This window comes from Prionailurus viverrinus, chromosome A1 (assembly GCF_022837055.1).
Source record: "Prionailurus viverrinus isolate Anna chromosome A1, UM_Priviv_1.0, whole genome shotgun sequence".
NCBI classification, from domain to species: Eukaryota; Metazoa; Chordata; class Mammalia; order Carnivora; family Felidae; genus Prionailurus; species Prionailurus viverrinus.
The window spans coordinates 51685388-51700294 of NC_062561.1; the positions used below are offsets into that span (position 1 = coordinate 51685388).

Sequence of the window (14907 nt, forward strand, 5' to 3'; positions counted from 1 at the left end):
CAGCATTTTTCAATCCTTTTTAACCTACAGTGCTTTCTTCCACAATCCAATAGCTAGCTAGTTTAGCCAGCTCCTAAACCTCACTTATTCACATATAACTTTCTTTGTATGTGCCATATCCAAATGCAACCCATATAAGCTTAGTATTTTTTGCATCAATTTTAAATTGACTAAAGCATTTTTAACCTTATCAAGTAATCAACGGTAAAAATCAGATTGTTGAGTATTTCCACTATATACTAAAGAGTTAAAAACTGAAGTATTTGTTTTATTTAAATTACAAAAACCATAATTCTTATATCACACTTTCGGAAAGCTGTTATTATTATTATAATATTATGTTATTATTTTCTAAGATACTACTTTCCTAAGGTGACTTTCTCTTCCACCCTATATTACTTAGGTCTTTTTAGCTCAAAAATTTCCATTTTTAGTATTTAGTATACTTGAAAAAGATATGTATATTTAGCAATATTACTTATTATTACTAATAGTACTAGCTGACATGTTTTGGCCCTTGCATGTGCTAGGCTCTGTGCTTAGCATTTCATAAGCATTATCTCCTATAATCTTATAACAACCATATGAAACAGGTACTGTCATTAGCTCCCTTTTGAAGATGAAAAAAGTGAAAGTAATCTCTGAAAAGTTAAAAAATTTAAGTTAGCTATTAGCCAACTAAAAAGTGGCAGTGCCAGGATCTAGGTCCGTATCCATAACCATTAAACCACACTTATCTAATATTTAAGTTGCATAATACCCAACTGTCTCTGAGACCCTCAAAACAAATACAACATTTTGTGAATCCTTCCTGTCTTATTGCTGGGAACAGTGCCAGTAGTTTTAGGCAGGGCTAATCATGGAGCTTGGCCAGTGCAGCTCTACCTTAGCTACTACTTTGGAAAGCTTTCCCTACACTCATTTAGATGCTCACATGACATGTTCTTGGTAGTACCCTGGGGAAATGATTTTGGTAATGTAACTGATTTATCATTGATGAGTTACTTATCTCCCTATTTAGATAGTTATGGAAGGATTCTCTCTCTCCTATATTTACTTTTATATCCCCAGTTCCCAGCACAGTTGTCTTGTACATGTAGAGTCTTAAGAATTACTTGCCATGTGACTGAGTAACTGAAAAACCAAAAGTTACTGTAATGAATGGATATGTGGGGTGGGACTAGCCAAATAGAGAGTTTTATATTTATAAACTCTAATTGCAAAAATTTGTCATATTTGGTTGCTAGATTTTCTTTCTAGCCCTTAAGAAATGAGTATGTTTGTGACAGCCCACTTGGCAGGATTTTATATGAGGTGAATATGTAAAGCCTGTGAACTTCTTCGTAAAAAGGAAAATAGAATAAAATTTCTGATTGGAAGTTTAAGTGATGGTCTCATGCTGGGGAAATGACGTGTTGAATATTTCTAGCAATTAATTATTAAGTTGAACTCAAGCGATATGTGAGTTGCCTTAATGTGGTAATACTTAGATCCTCAGTTGGCCTCAACTGACAGAGTGAATCAAAATTTGGGAGTGGGCTCTCATATAGTTTAAAAGTAGTATTTAGCCTAGCTATTGCTTGCTAAAATCCTGCTGGCTAACACCGATTAAAATTTGTGCATTTATCCAGTATATATTTATTGAGAACTGACAGTGTGTCGCAGCTTGGTGGACAGGCAGGTATGGTCCGTCGCTGAAAGAAATGTGGAAAAAGTAAAGAAAATATGCTAGAACTGTTAATTTCCTAGACATATCTTTCCAATATAATGTCTAGTATTGGACTTTCTTTGTATAAAAGTGAAATGTATTTAAGTTGAACTTACTTGAACTGTCAGAGTAAATGGCATCTTTCCCAAACATGTATAGCTCTCCATCTTTAGAAATAACAGAACTACTTCCATTATTGCAGGCTGTGTACACCACAATCTTTCCTTCCATCTTAATTATCTTTTTAGGTTTGTAGGGTTTTGATTGCCGTCTGCTCTTAGCTTAAAAAATAACACAAAACAAAATTAATTTAAGACATCTATGTATAAATAAAAATATATGCATTTATGACACACTTTATTTATTTTCACAAAGGCCTGGGATTCCCAACATGTCAATTAAAATGAGTCAACCTGCAAGCCTCATATGGTTAATTAATACTTAGGCTATCACTGTCAGATCCTTTTCTTTGTTATACGTTAGAATTTCCAATGAGAAACACCAATTTCTAACAAACTTCTGGGGACCTCAATCTCTGTATTAGCTATTTACACATTATTAACACTATTCCATATATGTGTGTGTGTGTGTGTGTGTGTGTGTGTGTGTGTGTGTGTGTATATATATAAACACCATTTCACCATCATATATAACTATATATGTATATAAATTCCCTTTTCTCTCAAACTCTACCTCACATGCTTTCTTATGCTAGATCCTAGAAAGTGAAATCAATTCCTCATTCGTTGAACACGTTTAAGCACCCAGTTAGTGGATGGGAAATACATATATGGAAAAAGACTAAATAAATTTAAATGTGGATGATGATCCAAGTAGCCTCTGATATCAAAAACGAAATCCCTGAAATGAGCAAAAGACAAGGAATATCAATCTTCTGTTCCTTTGGTCAATCCCAGTTCTTGATGCCTTTCAGAATAAAAACATATTGCTATGCTGGGCACAACTCTGGAACTTAAAATACCATTATACTTTTTCATATAACATGACCCATATACATGTATACAGCAACTACACTATCTCATGCTCGAAGAAAGAACAAGGTCCTCCAAATGCTAGAAGGAAACTTGGCTGTGCTCAAGTTTCTGAGATGGCAATACACGTTATGTGTTTTTTTTTCCCAAGTAACTTTTATTTACACATGATTTTTACATTAGATGTTGAATTCAAACCTAATCCTCATAAGATGCTACTCCACTGTGCTAAAACATGTAAAGTATATGGGAAGTTACAAAAAGAGAAAAATGGCACTTTGAGAAAGACTGAACAGAAATATACAAAAGATAAGAGATAAAATTGTTTTCATTGTTTAGGAATGATTTAATTACAGAGAAATAACATCAAGAATAGTGACCCATAACTAAAGCTACTACACAAGGCAACAAAAGGTTTACTTCATTCTGAAATATATATTCCTTATAAAATTTTGGGTGACCTAAGATAATATATTGTAATAAATACGTTTTTAAAAATAACACCAATGAGCAAAACAGATGAATAGCAATATATACATACAAAAAGTATATATAAAAATTTATGAAAATCAACTCTACAATGAAATCAGCAATCCCAGTTCTTTAATGAACAGTACACTATTAACCGATTATGCCACAATGTAAAATCATCTATTAATCTGGTAAGGTTAATCTGGTTAAGGCTACTGAAATTGATATACCTTATGTTAATAAATTCCACAATATTTTTACTGACTGTCCAGTTTCTTAGTCAACTTACTTGACTCTCCATCTTCTCCTTTACTAGCAGATCCTGTAAAGAATATGCTTCCATCTTCTGCAACTAAAAGGGCATGAGAACCATCATGTCCAACTGAAAAGTGTACAATCTTTGGAGATTTTGTAATTGGTAGTTCAACCCATTTTCCTGCTGAAGGACCACCTTGCTTGATTCCAAGACTCTGGTACTTGCCAGTATAATATATCTTATATATCAAAAAAAAAAAAAAAAAAAAAAGAGGGAGTAAGAGAGAGACAGAGAATTATGGTGCCTTTTGGGGTAGTGTCCCAGGTTTCACATGAGAGAAAAAAGACTTTCATATCTTACTAAAAAACAAAAATAACAAGAAACCAAACTGTTTTTATACTTCAGTGAGATCCATCAGTAGGAGAGAAATATACATATTTTTCTAAAGATCCAGTTCATAATAGCTTTTTCGTATCTATTCAAGGTATCTATAATCTTCCATTATAAGTCTCCCGATAGATATGAATAAAAATATACTTCACAAATATACTCTAACCTCACAAGAGGAGGAAATGGATAAAATTCTCAACTTGTTTTCCTAATGTAAAAAACCCTACATATTAATATACCATAATTGCCTAGTAATTTTAATTTTCTTTTTTTTAAATTTTATGTTTATTTTTGAGAGAGACAGACAGACAGAGCATGAGCGGGGGAGGGGCAGAGAGAGAGGGAGACACAGAATCTGAAGCAGGATCCAAGGCTCGAACTCATGAGCCATGAGATCATGACCTGGGCCAAAGTCAGATGCTTAACCGAGTAAGTCATCCAGGTTCCCCTAGTCATTGTAATTTTCAAAATTCTTGTAATTACCTCACTTTATTCTCACACCCATGAGATAAGAAAGAAGCTTCTATCTCTACAGACTGAGCTCTACAATCTGTCACTTATACTTGCTCCTACTTTCCCCAAATTGTAGTCTTTATATTTCTGAACACTTATAGAAATTTGCAATAAATGTGTTCATCAAAATAAACTCAAAATATGAATTCATTCCCACTCAAAGAATTAAAAGCTCCATAATTAAAATATCTGTAAAAATGTAGTATTTTATAAAGTTTTATACTCTTGTATCTCACAATTTTCTTTTATACTATTTCAACATGAATAAAATTTCACCATATTAAAAAAACATGAAATAATTTAAAATCAAAATTTCAATTATGTTTAAACATGTGGTCTATGTAAATAAACTAATCAACTGATTATACCAATTGGTTATCTCATAAAACACAGGATGTTCATTTTTAATACTAAAGAGTAATTTACCTTTCCATTTGCTGTTTTCATTAGTGCAAACTCTCGCCCTGCACCAAGAATTGCTGACTCCTCATCAAATCCTGTGCCTGATAATACAAGACTCATAAATATTACTATATTTTAATATGAACAACGTAAATCATAATTTTGCACTATTTTGAGTTATTGAAACGTCAACTCAGTACCATTCAAAAACAAGGATGACGATAAACTTGTTGAATCACTATGAAACTAATGTAACATTGTGTGTCAACTACACTTCAATTAAAAAAAAGAAAAAACAAGGATGACAAAATATGCCATATTCCTGACTTAAAAAAAAATTAACAGTATGTACAGTACTCCAAGGAAAGATAAAATTACCATAAATTTTTAACTTGTTCCAAACTAGTGCCAAATTAATCTTTTAAACATAAAAAAATGTTTAAAACCAATGTCAGCAATATTTCTTGAATTAATGAATTAAGAAATTTTTACTGAGCATTATTATTAGGTAGTAGGCATTACATAGTGCATGAACCTTATCCCATTCAATTTTCACAACTATACTGCCTGGTTTACTCGATGAGGTTAGTCCAGACACAGAGTCATTTGGGCTTGAACAATGTTGTGCAGATATCTGAATTAAGGTATATTAGATTCTTTGTTCCATGCTCTTTTCTACAGAAGAACATTTCATGTGGCTACTCCATGAATTTGGATACATATGTGTGCATACATAACAAAGACCCTTATGCATATTTTCAAATTCTAAAACTATGAGTAAATAATTACATATGGTATATTTTATGATTTTGTCTAATATAAACTACTAGTTTATGAGCTTTTTAAATTTAAAAACTACAATTTCAATTCAGTACTTTCTATGGAAAAATTATAAAAACACTACATAATTAAATAAAATAGGCAAAGCATATCACTCATGTCAAGTTTATTAAACTTAATGAGATAATAGTCAAAAAAGGTGGGTATTGCAAAGAATCCTGCACGTTAGAAATGGCACTATTAAACCTGGAACAGCACGGCAAACCAAAATTGAGAGCCTCCTGGGAAACAGGATCCTAATTACTACTAGGACACTGCAGGAGGATGTATACTAAGACAGAAATATTCTGTGGCTGTCCCTATTTCTGCATCCAAATGAAAGATTATTAATCAGTGTTTTAGGCCAATTACCATTGTCACAATCTACGGGATCATTCTATGGCTGTCCTAAAAATCTGTTCAAATTAACAATCAAAGGTTTCAATGAGGGAACTATGTATATTAATGTGGTAATATTTACAGCGCAAGTTTTCAAAATTTTAAATAATTGAATAAAGATAGAACATACAAATTAAGGATGTCCCTAAGTGCTGCCTATAATTCTTATCAAATGTAAGTTTATTTTCATTTGCTCTATTTAAAATGAAAACGGAAAATCATTAGTCACTTTCTTCAAATGGTGTTCATATAACACACTCTGTTTAAAGACCATATTTCCTAGTTACTTATGCATACTAATTCATAAGTTGCTTTATAGTAACAGCAAAGTAACTGCCAAAATGTAACACACAATGCTTGAAACACTGTACTAGTTTTCAAAAGAATAAAGAATCTAAAAACTTAAATATGGGAGAAAGGCTTATTTGACTATCTTACTTATAATATGCAAGTCCTTTTCCAGATCAAATAGTGAGATTCCACAGGCATGTAAACATTTTCTGGCCAGTTTAAGTTGTAATTCTTGTTGTAGCACAGGTTCAGTGCTTGTGGCAAAAATTCTGACAACAAAGCCATCCTAAAAGAAAGAAAACACTCAGAGTATTATGTTGCATAAACTGGTCTTCCAAGGCTTTATACTAATTAATATCAAATAATTTATGAGAAAGGGATTCCATTTACACCAGCTATTCATGATTCAGAGTACTTACATCTCTTGAAGCAGCGATCTGATTAATATATTCTCCATCAGTGAATAAAATATTTTGACCTTCAGTATGGCAATCTGTACAAGAAGAGGAAAAAGTAATTATATTACAATATAAATAAATAGCTCACAAAATGACTTTACTCCTCTGTTGAAGTCAGAATGAGAGTTCTCCAGGCAATAAGGATAAACTTAAACTTAAAGGGATACTGTGCTTTTTTAATAAAGAATTACAAATTAGCAGAAACTAAGTAACTCAACTATTATTACATTTTGTGCTTACATTTATAAATCTTCCATAATCAAGGACCTGAAAGCCCACCTAATTTCAAAATGAATTAGTATTAGATGTAGTCTGATAATAAACATGCACCATGATGAACAAACTATAATGTTGGTTATAATCATTTCAATACATGCAATGTAGGCAACACTCTACCTTCAGACATACATCACAGTCATTAGTGTCACAGAAAAATACAGATAGACCTAAAGCTTCTGCATTTGAGGTCTATGGCATCCAGCTACAGATATCCCTTGCTTTATCAAACAGAACTGGTTATACCATTTCCACTTAGAAGTTTAATGGTTATTCCCAGCATTTTCAGCATTTAGCATGCTATGTATACATTTGTGTGTGTGTGTGTGTGTGTGTGTGTGTGTGTTTAAAGTAAGCTCAATGCCCAACTGGAGCTTGAACTCACGTCATGACCCCAAGATCAGGAGTCACATGTTGTACTGACTGAGCCAGCCAGGCGCCCACAGCATGCTATACATTTTAAATGTTCATCTGCTTTGTACAACAAACACACTTAGGTTTATGTATTTCTTTTGTCTGAAAGCACTCATATATTTTGGCTGGAATATTGTGTTTTATCAATACGATATGTATCTCTGTGGAACACTGCACTATCTACTTTGATCAAAATAATGCACAAATGCCATTGTAACAAGGGATACCAGTATTACAGAAGGACCACTGGAACACGTGTTAGTGATTGCTACTGAACAACATGAAACTACAAGCAAAATCAACATCTAAATATAAACTGTATCCTTTTGGAAAAACAAATGTTCAGCAAGCAAGTATAAAAGCACACACACTTCTCAAAATAACTGCAGAGAACTAGGATGAATCTCTCCATTAATTACAATACCAAAATAATATTTCATTTCTATTTGCACCTGAATCAACAAAACGTAAAATTCTGGTTTTGGAATGCAGTAATGGAGCCCACCCAAATAAGCTGGATTACTCCATATCTTTGCCCAGGAGCTTCATACTAGCATACTTCCTTATTATAAATATGCAAAACACAGGCAGACCCTTACCAAATAGAGAATTCAGTGATCACAAACTGGAAATAGAAACTGGGAGACAAGGCCCACTGGTAGCCCAAGAGACTTGGTAATCAAAGAGAGGAGAAATCGAAAGAAAGAGTTCCTAGTCCACTGTACAGAATACAAAGAGGCGCAAGAAAGATGCTTCCCAAGCTCTAAGCAGTAAGATTTTAAACTAAAAAGCAAAGAAGAAAAACTCATTATAATTTCAGATAAATGCAGGGGTGAGGAGTGAAGTGGCGCAAGAAGAGTAGCAAAAATTCTCATGATCTGAGGCAATCTGTCACCAGACATGGAGAGTAAATGACATAGGATACAATATAAAAGATATGTCACACTATAAAGGCTAAAATGATTATTAACAGAAAAAAGTATGTTCTAAGTTCATCAATGCTAGGTTGAAAATAACTTATTTACAAGCTAAACTATAAGACAAGTTGAAACATGAAGCTCAAGGAATTACCAGATTTATGTCAATTTTAAATATGGTATTCATTACCATCTATAAACCTGACAATTTACTTGTGCTTCTTGATGTGAAAACTATAGAGTTGCCCCTCGTTAGGGGGAAAATGAAAAAAAAAACAAAAAAAAAAAGAGTGCTATTGAAGAAATTGCAGACCAGGTCAAAGAAATGGAAAAATGATGATGGGTATCTTCCGGGTATCTTCAGGCTTGAGCGCAAGTCTTCCTGCTGCATGATTTCAAAAAGATTTTCTCTTTATCCTTTCTTTATCCAGCATGTAATGTTATAAGACAGCATCTTCAGGAAAATATCAAGCAACATCTGCCAGTTGGGAAGACATACAACACGGGACTGTCCTCCCAAAGTTTGGTTCATTCTTCACCTTGAATATGGCACGTATTCATGAAACAAAGAAAGCCACACTTGTACTGTTAAAAGTTGTATTTCATATGTTAAATGATGTAGAGGGATTTAAACTGAACAAAAACAACAAGTCAATTCTTATCATATTTTCATCATAAATAAAACAGCTATACATAAGCCATTTTCAAATAATCTTCTCAGTCACAATCTCTGTTAATCGATCAGGGTTTCTCAGAAGCAAATCTTTTATATTAGTATCTACCTGTTGGTGTGTGCATGGTGGGGGTGAGTGTTTAAAATTTTTCTTCCAAGACATTATCCTAAAATGACACACACAAAGAGCAACAGGGATGCTCATTACAGTATAACATATGGTAAAAAACTAGGAGGAATTTCCATTTGAATGTATTTTATAACATTAAAATGATATTGGAACTATATGCAGAATATTAAGTGAAAGGGATAGGTCCAAAAAAAGCATTAGGCAGCATATGATCTCTTCTTTTTTTTTTTTCCACAACAATGTCCATCTAAACATAGGAAAAAGATAGGATATTTACCAATATGCTGATAGTGTTTATACATGAGAAGTGGGGTTACAATTAGTTTTTATTTTTTCCTTATATATACTTATACAATAAATATTATTATTTTTAATATATGTATATATAAGGGGGTACATGTAATCATTTTAAAATTATTATCATCATCATCATCATCACCACAGGCATGGCCCAGGACTTGCAGTGATTTAAAAAAACCTGTAGATATATCTGTAAACAGTGATTTGCAAAATAGCTCTAATAAGTTATGTTTTCCAAAGTACTTTATTTGTTGAAACACACATGAAATGTGGCATTTACCTTAACATGGTGTCATGTACACTAATTTGGATATATATATATATATATATATATATATACACATGCATAGCAACATCTGAATAAATGTTTGATGAAGTTGAAGGAATCTTTAAAAAATTAACAAGCAGCTTGGGAGCAATTATCCTTCCCAATGTATTCTTCGGAAGTAGTTCTCAATCATTTTCAGATGGTCAAGTGCCTAAAAGTAGTATTGCTGCTCTTCATGAAATTACTGATAGACACATTAAACATTTAAGATTTTAATATAAACAAACTTCCTCACTATGCATTAAAGGTATATGCAAATTCAAAGATTTTAAAATGGATATCATGCATTTGCCCAGTGTTCTACAAAATTTAAGATCCCCTGCCCCAGAATTTAGAAAGTACAGTGATTTAAGAGATAAATGCGTATGTGCAACTTCAAAATTAAAGCAAAATGAAATGTGTCCAATGTGCCTTACCAGAGTATTATTAAAAAGTATAAATGATGGAATTAAAAAAATTCCTGATCCATTCTAAAATCTGTCTCTGAAAACCCTTTCATATGAAGAGGAAAACCCAAAGTGTACTGCTATTAAAGTAAAAATAAAAATTAACAGAGAGTTCTTCATACCAAGTTTTATAAGAGCCAGAGTCATGGTTTTATTAGGAGCAACAAAGTAACCTCACCCCCTTATTCAGCAGCTGAATTAGTCTTGGTGGTGAGGGTGAAGGACCAGGCTGCAGATGGGCAGTGATTTGAAAACAAACACTAAAACGATTTATGCTATATTTCTGATGTCTGTTTTCCTCACATGCATCAACTTTATACACACTATAACATTTTTGTATGTCAAGATTTTTCTCAACCTATTTATAAGCAAGTACTGTCCCTTGCTAATCATTGTTTATAGGTCCAAAGGCCCAACATGCACATCTCTTAAAATTTACCTGTAAAGAAAACAAATGACTAGTTGAATAACATACCTGGTAATATCACAGTACCATCCTGTTCCAGTGTTTCAGGGCTTATTCTTATGGCTGTCATGCTGTGGTTATTCACATCTCTATACAATAAATAACCCTGTAAACAACAAAATATTTTGCTGTGTTATGTGTACAAATATCTTTTCATTAGCTATTTAGCAGAAACAATAGTCATACAGGTCTGTATAGTTTTCTGAGGTATGATAATATGTCAAATTTCATGTCTACAACAGATTAAATATTAAAAATACAAGTATCTGAGGTGTGCTTTAATAAGAGGAGGAATCGTATACCACTGAGTATCAATTTAACCTATTACATTCTCAGATACATATATGAGATACACCACACAGGCCAGTACAGACATCTTGCTCAAAATTATTTTATCATTTGCCAAGTAAATAATAGAAATGACTACTGTTACTTTAAGAAATATTTTAAGGAAATATAGCTGAAATATTTAGGTTAATATTAATAAATGAATAGAGTAGTGGTTTGAGATGGAATGATATGTCACTGAACATACTTCCACGTCCTTATTCTTTATAACATACTATAGTGGCAAATAACAATTTGATGTTTTGAACCATGTTAAGTTTTAAAAGACAATCGCTGAGAAATTAATTTGACAATTAAAATTTAATTTCGGGGCGCCTGGGTGGCGCAGTCGGTTAAGCGTCCGACTTCAGCCAGGTCACGATCTCGCGGTCCGTGAGTTCGAGCCCCGCGTCAGGCTCTGGGCTGATGGCTCAGAGCCTGGAGCCTGTTTCAGATTCTGTGTCTCCCTCTCTCTCTGCCCTCTCCCGTTCATGCTCTGTCTCTCTCTGTCCCAAAAATAAATAAAAAACGTTGGAAAAAAAAAATTTAAAAAAAAATTTAATTTCAAAATCTCCCCAATAGTTGATCTAGCACAATTATTTTTCATATAACAACAATTTCTTTAATTTTCAAAATCCTTTCAAATATATCTTATAATCTGATGATGACAACAAGCTCTGAGCTGAGCAAGACAGGTATGCGGGGACATATTTATTCGACATCCTTCCACAAGGGAGCTTGTATTTTACCTCTCAGGAAGGGAGAGTAAGTATGGAAATAAACACTTCTGGCCCTTTTCCATCCTTCATTCGCTTCTCTTCATGGGAGGTGAAGAGTGTAGTAGTGTGTCTGATTGCTGACACCCATTTGGCCACATTAGTCAGGTGATGAGATCACAGCATTAAGAAAGCAACATGGGCCTACCACTTTTCTCTTTGGGGATACTTTGCATGATCCTCCATACAGGTAACTATGCCCTGGGCAGACCACGCACTGTTCCCTGGAAGGTACTGATCTAGGCTTAAAGTGGAGGGTCTTGTGGCAAGAAATTCTAATTTGGACTCACGTCATGGATACATTCCCAATCCATATTTACTAATGGTAATGGTGGTCTCCATTCTTATCTAGAGATTCACAAAATTTGGCTAAATAACAGGGGATCAAATAAGTTAACTGAGTTGTCCAAAGTCACACAGCTAGTAAAGATCACGGTCAGAACTAAAAGTAAACCTCTCATGAATTCTAAGCCAATGTTCTCTATACGACACTGTATCATTGTTATTAGCCATATTAGTAAAAATATACCATATCTGTTTAAACAGAAGTCACATTATTTATTGATCAAACAAGTACAAGCCACATGCTCTATAAGAAAGAAAAGTGTGGTTTATTGTGGATATTCTCCTACCTGAGCATACCCTAACCAAGACTTTTTTTCTTTTCTGTTTCTGATGCGAGATGTAGAATTATATATATGGCCCTGCAAAGTAACAAAAAAGCCCATCAACAGTTGCATAATTAATAATCAATGAAAAATAACATAAACAGATGACATTTTATACTTGCGTTTCCATTATGATTACATCAAAATTAAATAGTACTGTAAAAATGAAGCTGAAAACAAAACACAATTAGGGATAACTTCTGCTAAAATTAAGAACTGTAAGGAATCACATTACCCTAACTGTTCCACTGTATCCAGAGCCTATTTTGTATAATCCATCCTTGCATAACAGATAAAGAAAAAATCCATCATTCTGAAGTAGACACTGATCATCTTCATCAACGGATATTTCCTTTAATGGCCACTTGTGCATTAAAGCTGCTTTCTTAATGCCATTGCTAAACCAGTCCTGAATTTGAATTTTTCCCACCAACACTGCCTGTACACTTCTCTGTAGTGAATTTAGTATCATTGGCACCTATTTAAAAGACAAGAAACAAATAAAAAAGCATGTTTAAATGTCCCAAACACAGACAAAATAAAGATACTTCAGTAATATGTCATCGTTTATGAGAAAATAAATTGCTCAGAATTATCATGGTTTGGCACATCAGTAAAAAGTACTAACTAGAAGTTTATTGTAAGAAGCAAATTTCAAGCAGCCCAAAATAAAAATGTCAAATCCAAAGATTATTAACTGACAGTTTGGCTCAAAACACTGAAATATTGCATCTTTCTCCAAAACACTCAATAACCAGTACTGCCTATGATTTCAAGTTTTGTGGACGGAAACATACTAGATTAGTAAAAAGTATGAATACTGGATATAAATAAAATTATACCGTATTAGAATACACATAAGCCAAAATATTTTATATGTTATGCATAATTACTAATATGCTTCATGATACGAAGCACAAATTTAAGCATAAGAGAATGGTGTGGCTTCTACAGATGAAACAAAATTTCCAATGTTCCTCTTCCACTTTGCTTCTCCATTATGACTAATACCCATCAACATCAACAATATTCCATAATATGAAAACTCATTTGTTAATTGTGTATTCATTCAGCACTCATTTATCCAATATTCATCAAAGACCTGCTATAAATACCTGTCACATTAAATGAGTCCTCAACAGTCACCAGCATGGGACCAGCACTCTGCCAGCAGAGGAAATTCTGTTCCTCACCTTTTGTCCCTCTTTTACCACATCCAACAATACAGCCAAGACGCACTGTCCAATATAGCAGCCATTAGCCACATGTGACTGACTACTGAGCTCCTGAAATGTGGTTAGTGCCTTAAATACAAAATACCCACTGGATTTTGAAGACTTAGCATAAAAACAAGAGTACAGAATCTTAATATTATATCGATTACATGTTGAAATTATTTTTTAGATATACTGAGTTGAGTGAAATACATCATTAATACATACACATTTAACCACACCTATTTCTTTTTACCTTTTTAATGTGGCTAATAAAAAGATTTTAATTACATAGACTACATTGTATTTCCATTGGACAGCACTTTGTAGAGGGTAGAGTTTTCATAGGAATAAGTGACCCACTGTTCAGTCTCCTCTTCTTCCAGTTCTAAGGCCTCTGACTCAGCCAAGATATGTAATTTATACTATATATACTTATGTATATAATAGATTTATGTATATAATATATACATAGTTGAATACTATAAATTCTTTCACTAGAAGTAGCTATATTAAACTTATGGCTATTTTATCTAGAATTGATATCCATATTACTATATAATATGCCAAAGCTTCCACTGTTAATATTTTTGTTTGTTTCAGATACTTTCTGTTGGTGTCTATTATGAACAATGATGCTCTCCTCCCTCCCCAAATCCTCAAAATTGAGCTATATATAATAATTTCTGGTTAAATTAGTATTCAAAGGTCACTTATTATGATTGTGTAATCATGGCTCATGAGCCAAATTGTATATTACATTTCCTTCCTTGTGTAATTTTTTTTTCATTAAGTCAACAATTGCCTTATTTTTGCATTTGCTAAGTTTTCTCTACACCTTCCCTTAAGGGTTCCCCATACACCTTTCAAGAAAGTCAAACATCATTTCTACTTCTTCCGCTTGGCAACACCCCTCATAAAACCTTGTTCTGGTCTAAACTAAAGAAGTGACAGGCGTGGAAGTTAAAATTGTTCAATATCATGCATGTTCAAAAGCCATCTTCATCGTCCCTCAAACATGACTGCTAGTTGAACTAGGTATGGTGAACATCATTTTCTCTGAGAACTTTGAAGGCACTGTTATTTTCTATGCCAGTGCTGCTTTGAACCAGTCTAATGCCATTCTGTTTGATATTTGTTCATAATCTGTCTTTGCTCTCTGGAAACTTTACAGTCTGTTAATTAACAGTGTTCTGATTTACAAAGTTGTATCCTAGTTTGATTCTTTTTTCATAATGAATGTTGGGCACTCAGTGTGTATTCTGTCAATCTG

General features: G+C 33.2%; 1 protein-coding gene across 10 annotated transcripts in view; it reads right to left on the reverse strand.

Annotated features, from left to right (window-relative positions):
• MYCBP2 (MYC binding protein 2) overlaps nucleotides 1–14907 on the reverse strand; it is a 286982-nt gene that overhangs the window by 209929 nt on the left and 62146 nt on the right. For all 10 annotated transcript variants that reach the window (XM_047853582.1, XM_047853618.1, XM_047853590.1 and 7 more), the window contains exons 6-13: nucleotides 12656–12898; nucleotides 12385–12456; nucleotides 10659–10755; nucleotides 6661–6734; nucleotides 6389–6527; nucleotides 4757–4833; nucleotides 3461–3665; nucleotides 1825–1989 (exon numbers count right to left, since the gene is read on the reverse strand). In XM_047853582.1, the coding sequence (XP_047709538.1) occupies nucleotides 1825–1989; nucleotides 3461–3665; nucleotides 4757–4833; nucleotides 6389–6527; nucleotides 6661–6734; nucleotides 10659–10755; nucleotides 12385–12456; nucleotides 12656–12898 (1072 nt within the window). The remainder of the gene's footprint in view (nucleotides 1–1824; nucleotides 1990–3460; nucleotides 3666–4756; nucleotides 4834–6388; nucleotides 6528–6660; nucleotides 6735–10658; nucleotides 10756–12384; nucleotides 12457–12655; nucleotides 12899–14907) is intronic.